The sequence below is a fragment of the Trachurus japonicus genome, chromosome 14 (assembly GCF_045865225.1).
Source record: "Trachurus japonicus isolate A0001 chromosome 14, Traja_1.0".
NCBI classification, from domain to species: Eukaryota; Metazoa; Chordata; class Actinopteri; order Carangiformes; family Carangidae; genus Trachurus; species Trachurus japonicus.
In genome coordinates this window covers 32,733,711-32,745,621 of record NC_140920.1, presented here as the reverse complement: position 1 = coordinate 32,745,621, position 11,911 = coordinate 32,733,711, and the positions used below count along the sequence as shown (strand labels likewise).

Here is an 11,911-nt window from a genome sequence, read left to right as displayed (position 1 = left end):
CGCGGGACTCGAACTGGGGCCGCCCGCAGCGAGGACTACAGCCTCAACACATGGGGCGGGTGCTCTACCAACTGAGCTAAACACCGCCCCACCAGTACCTTTTGTTTGAATTAAAATTTTAGCCGCTTGCGAGGCTGCTCGTTCATGTCACTCCATTGCTTCAACGAGCTTTATGTGTCCGTGCTGTCACTGAAGTGCTTCTTCAAGTTGGAGGTGGTGTTACAAGCGGTGGAGAGCAGCTTTCTCCCCGGGCAAAGTGTGCACTTCACCATCAGGTTATTTTCCTTTCGTTGCACATATTCAAAATAATGACTGAATCTCCATCCGTCGAAAGTAGCCTTTTGCAGCTGGGGCCCTTTTTCAGAAAAAGAGCTTGCAGCAGCATGTTGTGGGCTTATTCACGCTTCCATTTTTTCCCATCTGTCCTTGCGTGTGCCGACTGCCGGGTGGTGACCAATCGGTGATGGTAAATGATACCTCGTGCCAAACCCCAACCAATCACTGTTCCATTCACGCCGCCCTCCCCCTCCCTTCTGTTCTGTGTGATGCATGCGTGTGTGGTCAAGTTGCTACTAGCAATGTAACGCAAGTAACGAGCTTGTAAAACTGTAATATGATTACTATTTTCAGAAGAGTAATGCCTTAAACTTCTCGTTACTGGAACACATTATTTTATAGCACGTACTAAATACTAAAAACAGGTTATTGTTGTTTGCTATACTTCAAAGTGTGTCTGCATTTGAGTGTAGACTGTTTTGATATAGCCTAATACACCATACAGTCTATGTAATACACACATACACCATCATGTGGTGACTTCTGATGAATTTATCTACAGTTGTAGATATTTTCCTATAATATAAGTCTCATCACAAAATAATACACCTGTTATATGGCCAGACACATTTGTTTTTTCAGTCCATCAAGTTGAAATAAAGCTGTTACCTGGAACTAACCAACTCACTCAGTATTCCTCTGATTCTGAGTGAGTTGGTTAGTGCCAGATAAACTGGAGGTGAGGGTTATGGTTAGGGGTTGAGTCCAAGTAATTTGCCATATTTGAGCATTTTATAAAAATGTAACGCAATAGTTACTTTTCCTAGTAATAAGTTTACTTATAATTAAATAATTTGGTTACTAACTCAGTTACTTTCTGTGGAACTGTTTATTACCCTTTAAAGCTTGTTTATTACCCTTATAAATGGTGCCACACTTGTAAGGAACATGCATTTGTGGGGTGAGCAGCAGAGCTATGTATCTGGGTTGCGCCCAAGAAAAATGTGCCAAATCTTCTCTGCCAAGTCCGAGTGGAGAGGATGGAATGGCCTGCCAGCAGTCCTGACCTCAACCCCATTGAACACTTGTGGGATCAGCTTGGGCGTGCTGTTGTTGTGACAAATGCTGGTTGAAGAATGGGATGCCATCCCACAGCAGTGTGTGACCAGGCTGGTGACCAGCATGAGGAGGAGGTGCCAGGCTGTTGTGGCGGTGTATGGTTCTTCCACATGCTACTGAGGCTCCTGTTTGTTAAATTGATAAATTGCCAATATGTCTTGTTTCTTCTAATTTCAAATCATCCAATCCACCAAACAACAAACAAGAGTCATTGCCACTGACATTGGCAAGTGGCCGTCCTCCCATAAACTCATCTATTACTTGGAAGTACTCGAAGTTAGATGGGCCAAACCCGCTGCGGCCGTTGTGATTCTTTGCTATATATTGGGCCGTTTTTAAATTCCTCCACTGAGTTTTTATCTGCTCCAGACTCCTTTCGTATCCCTTCATTTTCATGTGAACTTCTGAAAACAAGTCATCATTCCTCACCTTCCTCCCATCTATTCTTTGCATTATGTTTTGTTCTTTCAGAATTTCTAAAAGCAAAAGGGTTTCTCCCGATGTCCATCTCGGAGCTGTGGATTTCTTGGGCGACATGTTAACAGAGACGTTGTGACAGCGCAGAGTGACAGCCAAGTACGGCTCGTACGTGCTCAAGCGTGTGTGCGTACGTATGTCAAGCATGCGCAGAACGAATGCAGCCAGGGATCAACCTGTTTCAAGTGTATATGACAGACAGATCGCTTTAGAAAAGGTTTAAACTACCCCCTTCAAACTGGTTGGAATTTCAACCCGTTTGGGATAACTGAAACGGTTTGAGGTGTTTACATGAAGTATTTTCAAATCGGTTTGGTCTCCAAACCTTTCTGAAACCGTTTGAAACTGTCCATGTAAACGTACCCAATAATGGCAGAATAAGCTGTTTGACTTGGCAGAGAAGATTTGGCACATTTTTCATGGGCGCATAACGCAGCTGTGCTGCTCACCCCACAAATGCATACAGTGGTGGCACCATTTAAAAGGATAATAAACAGGCTTTCCAATGCTATAAGATTTATTTCCAGGAAAAAACAAAGAAATAATCTACCAAACACAAATTTCCTTACCTTTTGTGCCGTGTTTAATTACTATTTTTAAAACGTAACGTGCCCAACACTATCTCTAGAAGAGGAAAGAGAGCCTGAAGGTGGCAGTCAGTCAGTCAGGCAACGACGTGGCTGCGAGCTGCCGTAAAGCACCACAGAAGAACTACACCCGTCACCATACCGGAAGTGGCGTCGGTGTGAGTCCTCTCCAGGCTAGTGGCTGTTAGCAGGTGAGAATTGAAATGTGTAAATATTAAATGTTTTAAAACATTTTGCCCTCTGTTAAACTGTCACACCGGTGACGCTACACTCGTCAGTGCAGTGTCCTCGCGCTGACAGCAGCAGTCCGTCAGCACGCAGCTGTTTATGGGCTGTTAGCCGTTAGCCGCGTGCTAGCTGTGTCATAGTGTTGAGAGGACCAGAACCAGCACCAAGACCTCGGTGCTGGTTCCCCAAAGACCCGAGCCACATGTGGACAGAAACAGGTGTTGAATCGTTTGGTAACTCTCACTCGGTCCGTGGTTCTGGTCCCGGTCCGGTGGAGACCTGCGGTGCTGCGTGACGCACCTGGCTGTGGTTGTGGTCAGAGACGCTGCTGATTAATAATGTGCTGAGTGTGTGATGAGATTTGTTTAGAGGCTGGTCAGGTGAGGATGTTAACAGACAGCAGCTCAGTCTGTGGACAGCACTGAACCCAGAGTGTGTGTGTGAGTGTGAGTCTGCCCTACATCTCTTGATTGACTGGTTGTGTGTCTCAGGTTCAACATGACCAGCCGAGGAGACGAGCAGAGACACAGCGGAGCAGTGAGGGAGCAGGAGGAGAAGGAGGACGACTTCTACGACTGCCAGGAGACTCTGGAGCCTCCAGACCCCAGAGAGGACGAGGAGGACGAGGACGAGGAGGAGAATCAACAGGATGCAGAGTCAAAATGTTGTCACATGAACACTGAAAGACTAAATGACAGAGGAGATGACACAGAGACTGAGAGCGGAGGAGGGGAAGGAGAAGGAGTCCATGTAGAGGAGGAGCAGGGTGACAGGCTGCAGGAGGACTCAGATTCAGAGTTGAAGGAGGAGAGTCCAGCGCTGGAGTTTGATGATGAATACTTACGGGAGGTGGAGAAGGAGCTGACAGAGGAGGAGAGGGAGGTAAGAGCTGCTCAGCTCCGTTCATGTGCCGAGGTGGTGGCTACACACACACACACTACTGAGGTCTCTGTCTGTTTCAGAGTCGACGGCAGCAGAGCTTAACTCTGAAGGAAAAAGGAAACAGCCACTTTAAAACTGGAGGTGAGTACAACACACCAGTCTGAGTCCAGAATCTGAGCCAAAAGCAGAATCTGTATAAAGCAGTATGTATACATGTGTCCTGGCAGACTGGCCGGAGGCAGAGCGCAGCTACACAGAGGCTCTGGTGTTATGCCCCGTCTGTTTCAGCAGAGAGAGAGCCGTGCTGTTCTCCAACAGAGCTGCTGCAAGGCTGCACCTGGTGAACACACGCTAACAACACACACAGCAGCTGATACAGGACAATGGTTCCCTGCTAACACACTGCTAACGGGATGCTAACTGTGTCTCCTGACAGGAACTGAAGGATCAGGCCATCTCTGACTGCACCAGAGGTCAGTGTCACTGCTGTGCTGTTCATAATGAGGGGGGAGACCAGTTAACACCTGTCAGAGAGGAGACGAGAGGCAATTCTTTACAAACAGTTTGTCTCAAAGGACTAACCTTGTCCCGACCAGGTTATGTTAAGAGTTTCATCCTAAAATCGTCTATAAAAGTGCTGCTGTTTCACTATTTAACTCATCTAGAGCTGCGTCACCTTTACTCTGAAATTCCAGTGGAGCTGGAGCTGGATCTGAACGGAGCGTTTGATCCGCTGCTGTTTACTTTCTCTCTGAGCGTCTCCACCTACAGATGTTCAGCTGAGGGAATACGCTGCTCACCTGTTGAGCCGAGCATCAGCAGCTCATTATTAGGCTATATTAATTTTACTTTTATATACAGTCTATGGAGGTCATTATGTATTAAAGGGATAGTTCACCCTAGAATGATATTTCGCTCATTATCTACTCACCCTCATGTTGACTAAGGGCTGGAAGAAGTCTCAGAGTCCTCCGTCCCTTCTCTGAGTTACAGGGGGTCTTAGCGTAGCAGTGCATTTCAATGCAACGGTTGTAAAGGGACACCAGAGCTCTTCGTAAAAAAACACACACAAAAAAACATCCAAATACCTCCATGATGCTCGTATGTAATGTCCGTCTTGTGCTGAAGCCCCAAATTGCGTAATTGTCCCGAAAAAAATTAAATAAGTCCACATTCCAAGCATGTTTGTAGCATTAGCTCTGTGTCTGTTGTCCGGTCTTCCGCTGCCAGCGCGCATGCGCAACCAGACTGAGACTCGAGTCGGTCTCAGTGCGAACCTTGCGCATGCGCGCTGGCAGCGGAAGACCGGACAACAGACACAGAGCTAATGCTACAAACATGCTTGGAATGTGGACTTATTTAATTTTTTTCGGGACAATTACGCAATTTGGGGCTTCAGCACAAGACGGACATTACATACGAGCATCATGGAGGTATTTGGATGTTTTTTTGTGTGTGTTTTTTTACGAAGAGCTCTGGTGTCCCTTTACAACCGTTGCATTGAAATGCACTGCTACGCTAAGACCCCCTGTAACTCAGAGAAGGGACGGAGGACTCTGAGACTTCTTCCAGCCCTTAGTCAACATGAGGGTGAGTAGATAATGAGCGAAATATCATTCTAGGGTGAACTATCCCTTTAACAAACCAAGTTGATAACCAGTAACCATAGTAACACCTGATACCGGGGCTTCAGGTTTAGTTGAGCTGGAACATGAACACAAAGCCTGGATCTGTTGAACCTCCTTCGCAGTACAGGCCTCTGTTCAACACTGGGTTGCTGCTGGTATTGATTTATTATTTCTGGTTTCCGTAGCGATAGAGCTGAATCCAGACTACGTGCGGGCGCTGCTGAGGAGGGCGGAGCTCTACGAGCAAACGGAGAAGCTGGACGAGGCTCTGGAGGACTACAAGAAGGTTCTGGAACGAGACCCCACCCAGACCGGTGCTAGGCAGGCCTGTATGGTGAGTTCACTGACAGCTGGGACAGCTGGGACTCAGCCTCCTTTAGTATCACAGTGATCAGCTCATTAATGTGACGTTCCATCAAGAAACATGAAGACCACCGGAGCACTGACCCGTCTGTCTGTCTGTCTGTCTGTTTCAGAGGCTGCCTCAGCAGATACAGGAGAGGAATGAAAAACTGAAGGAGGAAATGATGAGTACGTACAGACCACACCGTCCTGTCTTCTTATCTCAGATCACTGTTGAAGGACACAATCACATTCTCAGATTTTACAGTGGTGGAAAAAAGTTTCAGACACCCTTAAAAGTTTACACAATGGGCTCTATGCACAGCTCCACTACTTCCTGAACTTAATTACTTCAACAAACTCCTTTATTTTCTGTCTTACCTTATTGGACAAACTGATTAATCCAGATGTGTCTGACCATTCTGACTACTCAGACACACCTGGATTAATCAGTTTGTCCAATAATGTAAGACAGGAAATAAAGGAGCAGCATTAAGTTCAGAAAGTAGTGGAGCTGTGCAGAGAGCCTATTCCCTGCACATGCCGATCAGGATGTGTCATTTCTTGCTGAAAAAACCCTGTGTGTGGACTGACAGCGAAGTTGAGTTACTTCTCACTGTCACTTATGAATTTAAAATCAGTCAGCTGGTCACGTCTAGAGTGCTCCCTAAGTCTCCATGGATACAACTTACAGTTTACCGTCGCACAGTGTGACGTCAAACAATGTCGACAAGAAATTGCGGTTTTCCTGTCCACACATGACTGCTGAAACCGGACTTTTCTGAAAAACTCCAGTTTCAGGAGCCCACAACTGCGGTTACGTGTGGATGAAAGGCCAAACCGTGCAGACAAACACAAAATACCCGTGTTCATATGAACGGCCCAGTCAAGTTTTTTCTCAGAATTCTGAGAAAAAGTCAGAACTCACTGAGTTGACTGCCCTTACCCTCTTCCGTACACAAATGCATGGGGTGTCCCAAAACCTTTTTCCACCACTGTATTTGTTGTGCGAGTGAAACTTTGCTATGACATGCTGTGTGAGAAACAGTGATGTAAGAGGTGATGATGTCACACAGGTAAGCTGAAGGACCTGGGGAACATGATGCTGAGGCCGTTTGGACTCTCCACCAACAACTTCCAGGTGAACCAGGACACGGACACGGGCGCATACTCCATCAACTTTGTGCAGAAACCCAACAACAGATGACATCACAGTGACGTCACCACGGACAGTGATGACATCACAGCAGCCTAATAAGTTTCCTGTTTGTGCTGCGTCATCAGTCACGGATTGGTTGATTAAAGTAGGAGCAGAGACTGAGTGAAGCTACAACAGTTTAATATGAACAACAAATAAACACAACAGAGTCACAACCACATCACTGATCCATGATCACTGAGCTCTTCTGGACAGCAGCATCTCCCTGATGTTGTCTTCAGCTTCCTTGACGCTGCGTTCAAGGTACACCTTCTTCTGCTGGAAATCACAACAAAAAACCCACACACACAGAGTCAGGGCACAGACACACACACTGACTGTGACACATAACACTGTAAGTGTCTGTGTTTTTCTGTCTGAAACATTAAAGCAAAAACTGGTCTGGATGAATCCCCTGGTCACTGATCTGTCTTACCTCCAGCTCCTTGATCTTCTCATCAGCTGTTTTCTGTTTGTCCATCAGCTGGTTGTTGATCTCCTCTTTTGACTGAAGAATGAACCTGAAACACACACAAGTGAAGGTCAGCAGCAGTTTCTGTCCACTGAAGCAGGGTCAACAGGGTGTGTTACGGGACGTCACCAAACCCAGTATAAATGTCACGTAGGCGCTACACTTTAATGCTTCAAAGGGATAGTTCAATATCTTGGCAAATTGGCCCATTGCCATAATCCCTATAGTAGCTATACCTATATATAGCTCAACAAACTGATCTTAATCCTGATCTCCAGATTAACTGAACTGGAGCTGGAAAACTAGAACAGCTGATCAGGATCAGTTTGATCAACTCTGAGTATGTTGATCCTGAGGGAGGAGCGTTCACCGTGAGCACTAATTTACGTGGAGTATAAAGTTGAACACATTAAAAACAATCTAATTCAGCTGAAACTGCGTGGGCTGAAGAGTGTGTTCTCTGAAAAACTCAAAGCTCATTAATAGGCAAGGCTATGCAATTTTATTTGTATAGCTCGTTTTTACAAACAGTTTGTCTCAAAGGGCTTTACATGGCATCACAACAACATCCTCTGCCCTTAGACCCTCACATCCACTGAGGAAAAACTCCATAGAAAACCCTTTTAACAGGGAAAAATTGGAGAAACCTCAAGGTGAGCAACAGAGGAGGGATCCCTCACCCAGGACGGGCAGACGTGCAATAGATATCTCTGTGTTAATACACAGCGGAAATGTGCACGGTCTCGTCTCTTATGCTCCAACGAGCCGTTGCGTTCACTGTCTCCAATGGAAAAAAAATTACATCATTTTAAAACTGCTGCTGTCGGTGAAGAATCAAATGCCAAAAAAGAAAACATCAAATCTGCTCCGATAACAAATGACATCCACGATGTGTGGTGAGGTAATAAACCTACTGGTTATCCACCTGGCATATGTTGCCATAGCGACTGCCTCAGCATTACACTGAACCGGTGTGGGTACCAAATGTGTCCGGGCTGCGACTGTCGATGATGTGGCACATCGTGATTGGTCGTGAGGATTTATTAAATTTGTAGGTAGACGAAAGTGAGCTATTTATATTTTCTTATGATAACATTAAACATTTACATAACTAACAGTGACGAAAATGATTAAAATACTGTAATTAGCGTGGGCGTTCACTAACGTTTGTTTGACGTTGCCTAGGAGAGCTGTGCCAAATCTTGCGAGAGTGTGTTGTTGAGCCAGAGACAGGTCGTGAACAAAGTTCATTTTCTCCTGAATTGTCCGTCTGAAAATTGCCATTTACGTGTCAAACTGTTCAGAAGAGATGTGGCTTGTGACAGATGAGTCCAATATTTACTATGGGGCGAAGTGACTAACTTCGCTAACATCCGTGGTAGCATCCAAGTAATGCATTATGCCACCACGACCAATCACGATGTGCCACGTCATCGCCAGTCACGGCCCCGGACAAATCTGGCAGCCCGGACACATTTGGTACCTACACCGGTTCCTTGAAACGGAAGACTCAAGAGTTTTCACTAATCCCACTTTCTGAAACAGGGCTTGTTCTGTTGTCCGGGTAACCACACACAGGTCGTCATGGCAACCTGTAGTACACACAGAGTCTCACCTGGCTCAGGTGACTGTGTTTTCCTGTCACTCATCGACAACAACAGAACCATGAACAAAGAGAAACGCTGCCACCTGCAGGTGAACTGTGGTACAGTGATGTTCAACAAGGTGAGCTGTGACATCATCATCACAACAAAACCACCTGACCCGGTTTGTGTTGTTGAGCTGGGACACTGTAGATGAGGCTGAACTGTCTGTTCTGTGATGGATACTAACTGAAGAACCTCCCTTGATGTAAAAACACTCGTCTGTGCTGAGGTTTGGTGATGTCACTGACGTCAGCTCATCTGTCCACACCACCTGCCCTGGCCGACAGAGACGCAGGTCGTCCTGGAGACTTACATGCGTCCGACTCCCTCGTAGAGCCGCGTGTTGTCGGGCAGCGTGGCCACCTCGGTGCGGGTCAGCTTGGCGTGTTTCTGGACCCAGGTCAGCTGATCGATCTGCAGGTCGGCCAGCTTCACCTTCTGCTGCGTGTCGATCATCTTCACCTGCAGCTCCGAGAAGGCCTGGAGAGACAGGAGGGGTCACGCTGAGCACTGACTCATGTGAGCCACACAGGAGCTCCTACCTACCTAAGTAAAACCTGTAAACCTGTTAACCTGTAATCTGATCCACTTCTATGATCTAAATTGTTGGATAATAATCCCTATAGTCGTAGCAGTAGGTTCATTACCTTTAGGTGCATGTTGTTTTGAGATCCACGGGGCAGAGACATGAGCTGCTCAGCGAACACAATGGAGGTGAATGATACAGGTTCCCTGTCCCTCATCAAATACACAATCCAAGAACTCCAAAACTCACCGGAGCTGTGGGCTCGGAGAGAAAGTTTTCCAGGTAGCGCCTGTTAAAACTGTCACCACTGTGTAGTGTGAGGAAGGACGGAGGCACTGGTGTTGCATTCAGGTGCAGTCAGGCAGATGGCCGTCAGTAAACCAACCGGATGTAATTTTACTCAGCGGTAAATCATGGGTCAGGTAAACAATACCACATCACCATGACAACATATTGTCACGCCTGTATTGTTTTGCCTTGTGCTGGTGGACCACTTGTTTACATATACGCTTGTTTATCCTGTTACATGCAGCGCCTGTTGTCTGTCTGACGTCTGCCCAATTTCACGTGAATGAAACATCAAGAATACGTTCAGATATGCAACAGCACCGCTAGATGGGGGGAATTCCTACATATTATACCTTGGTAATGAACCTACTGCTATGACTATTGGGATTATGGCAAAAGGCAAATTTGCCAAAATGTTTAACTATCCCTTTAACTAAGTTAATTTATATGGGAACAAACAGGTCAGTAGGTGGAGCTTTTGTGCAATCATTAGTTTCCTCAAACACATAGTGTTTGTGTTAAAGCCTTGGTATATTCCTCAGTTAGTTATCTACCAGATTTTATACCGCATGGGTTTTTTGGCATTGAGCGGCTGCCGTACGATGAGAGTTTTGGTGATGAGAGAAGAGTAAACACGGCTGTGTTCACATGGAAAAGTGGTCTTTTCAAACTGAACTCTAGATAGCTGAATGAGCTGAGCCCGTGCTTCATGCTGCAGGCCTCATGTTAACGCCCAGCTCCGATGCTAACCCTCGGCGACTCATGCTAACACTCAGCTCCTAACGCTAATGCTAATGCACCAGTTAATGTAGCCGTCGCAGCCTGGGTCACAGACACAGAGAAGCAGAGGACGGGACAGGACAGGAGATGAGAGGACACGAGACAGGACATGTTTAATTGGACTGTACCTTCTTCAGCTCCAGGTCTATGGGCGCAGCCATCTTCAACAGTGCCGGTCCGTATCCCCGTGCAGAGACTGCGCATGCGCAATGTCTTTTTTTTAACGCTTCATTGACAACACACAAATGAATACTAAACTATAATCATAAACACGTCAGGGGGTTGACAACAAGACAAAGAAAGAAATATTTACTTAATTCCTATTTTGTAAAGCTTAAAGAGATCATATGTTTTAAGCTTTTTTATTTTCATAGTCAGATATAGAACAAATGAATTATTGGCTTTTTGCCTGAAATCTTTGATTATGTGTGAGTACAATTAATAAATGAATAAGAATAATTTAGTTTTCTTATCAAATTCAGTGTTACCAAACAAAACATTTTTCCAACATAAATTAAACTAGGGTTGATGAATATGATCGCTGATAAAAACGTGTCACTTTTGTCTGGTGTGTTCTTTTTTATACAGTCTATGGTTCACACCAGTATCCTTGAGCCTCTAGATCAGGATAAATTGGGTAAAATCTGTGAAGCATTTTAAATTATATCTCTTTGACTTTGTTAGTTAATAAAACCCTATGAGGTAATAGCCAAACGTTTTCCCAATTAGTATTGCCAATAAAAGTAGATCAGTAAGATAAAGCAGAGGGTGTATAGTTGATAGTTGAATAAACGTATTCTTATTCTTCCATGAGAAACAAGCTTTTCCAACAGCTGTTTCAGTTATGTCTACTAATCTGGGGAGGTTGTTGTTTATATTAAGACCAAGACCTTTCAGAAAGCGGTCTTGCTCTGGTGTGAATTTTCCAACAGGTGACGTTGTTCAGCACCTCCTGCTGGACTGAACCCTTCTGTCCACTACTTCTCTGCTCGTCCCTGAACACTGATTGGTGATTAACAACAGGTTTTGATGATGGTTTGACAGCTATAAGTGACATCCAGTCGGTCTACACATAACTTTTTTTTCAGATTGGATTTAGATTTATTAGATTATAGGCATTAATTACGGACGATGTAGTCATTTTGTTTATGGACTTGAGCATCCATTTATCATTAAGACAATGGAATATTTGGGTGGACAAAGGTTTACAAAGATAATTTAATTGTTGTATTATATCAATAAGGATGGTCACGTCAAACACTGATTTAATTCAGATTTATCTTCTGTTCATTCACTGCATTTTGTTAATTGATGAAAAACAATTTAAGTAACACTTCCGCTTTTGGAAAGCATTCTAGTTTACAGCACTACTGCTGCTCCTCATTTAGAGGATTTAATGTAAGTAACAATCTACTTCCTGTTTACAACAGCTTGAAAGTGATGTGTGGTCACACCTCCCCGA

The 11,911-nt window shown here is 45.0% G+C and overlaps 2 protein-coding genes across 4 annotated transcripts; one reads left to right on the top strand and one right to left on the bottom strand.

Moving 5' to 3' along the window:
* The first annotated feature begins 2,592 nt into the window (after nucleotides 1-2,592).
* Nucleotides 2,593-6,776, top strand: ttc1 (tetratricopeptide repeat domain 1). 2 transcript variants are annotated; one of them, XM_085798851.1, is made up of 8 exons: nucleotides 2,593-2,650; nucleotides 3,179-3,569; nucleotides 3,650-3,710; nucleotides 3,797-3,909; nucleotides 4,006-4,042; nucleotides 5,383-5,531; nucleotides 5,674-5,728; nucleotides 6,616-6,776. In XM_085798851.1, the coding sequence occupies exons 2-8, from the start codon at nucleotides 3,186-3,188 to the stop codon at nucleotides 6,744-6,746; spliced, it is 930 nt and encodes a 309-aa protein (XP_085654977.1). In that variant the 5' UTR covers nucleotides 2,593-2,650; nucleotides 3,179-3,185; the 3' UTR covers nucleotides 6,747-6,776. The 2 variants fall into 2 exon arrangements, with proteins under 2 accessions (XP_085654977.1, XP_085654978.1); XM_085798852.1 differs by lacking the exon at nucleotides 5,674-5,728.
* An 85-nt stretch (nucleotides 6,777-6,861) lies between these two features.
* pfdn1 (prefoldin subunit 1) lies at nucleotides 6,862-10,653 on the bottom strand. Of its 2 annotated transcripts, none has more exons than XM_085798853.1 (4): nucleotides 10,578-10,653; nucleotides 9,169-9,335; nucleotides 7,174-7,258; nucleotides 6,862-7,016 (listed from the first exon to the last, which is right to left on the bottom strand). In XM_085798853.1, exons 1-4 carry the CDS (start codon nucleotides 10,608-10,610, stop codon nucleotides 6,933-6,935), a joined length of 369 nt encoding a protein of 122 aa, XP_085654979.1. In that variant the 5' UTR covers nucleotides 10,611-10,653; the 3' UTR covers nucleotides 6,862-6,932. The 2 variants fall into 2 exon arrangements, with proteins under 2 accessions (XP_085654979.1, XP_085654980.1); XM_085798854.1 differs by having other exon boundaries at nucleotides 6,862-7,013.
* Nucleotides 10,654-11,911: the final 1,258 nt, after the last annotated feature.

Excerpts from the sequence above, each read along its gene's own strand:
- ttc1 (XM_085798851.1), top strand. The coding sequence starts at position 3,186 with ATGACCAGCCGAGGAGACGAGCAGAGACACAGCGGAGCAGTGAGGGAG. Across the intron at positions 3,711-3,796 it reads CAGCCACTTTAAAACTGGAG|ACTGGCCGGAGGCAGAGCGC; the intron begins GTGAGTACAACA and ends GTGTCCTGGCAG. Across the intron at positions 3,910-4,005 it reads CTGCTGCAAGGCTGCACCTG|GAACTGAAGGATCAGGCCAT; the intron begins GTGAACACACGC and ends GTCTCCTGACAG.
- pfdn1 (XM_085798853.1), bottom strand. The coding sequence starts at position 10,610 with ATGGCTGCGCCCATAGACCTGGAGCTGAAGAAG. Across the intron at positions 7,259-9,168 it reads TACGAGGGAGTCGGACGCAT|GTTCATTCTTCAGTCAAAAG; the intron begins GTAAGTCTCCAG and ends TGTGTGTTTCAG. Across the intron at positions 7,017-7,173 it reads AGAAGATCAAGGAGCTGGAG|CAGAAGAAGGTGTACCTTGA; the intron begins GTAAGACAGATC and ends TGTGATTTCCAG.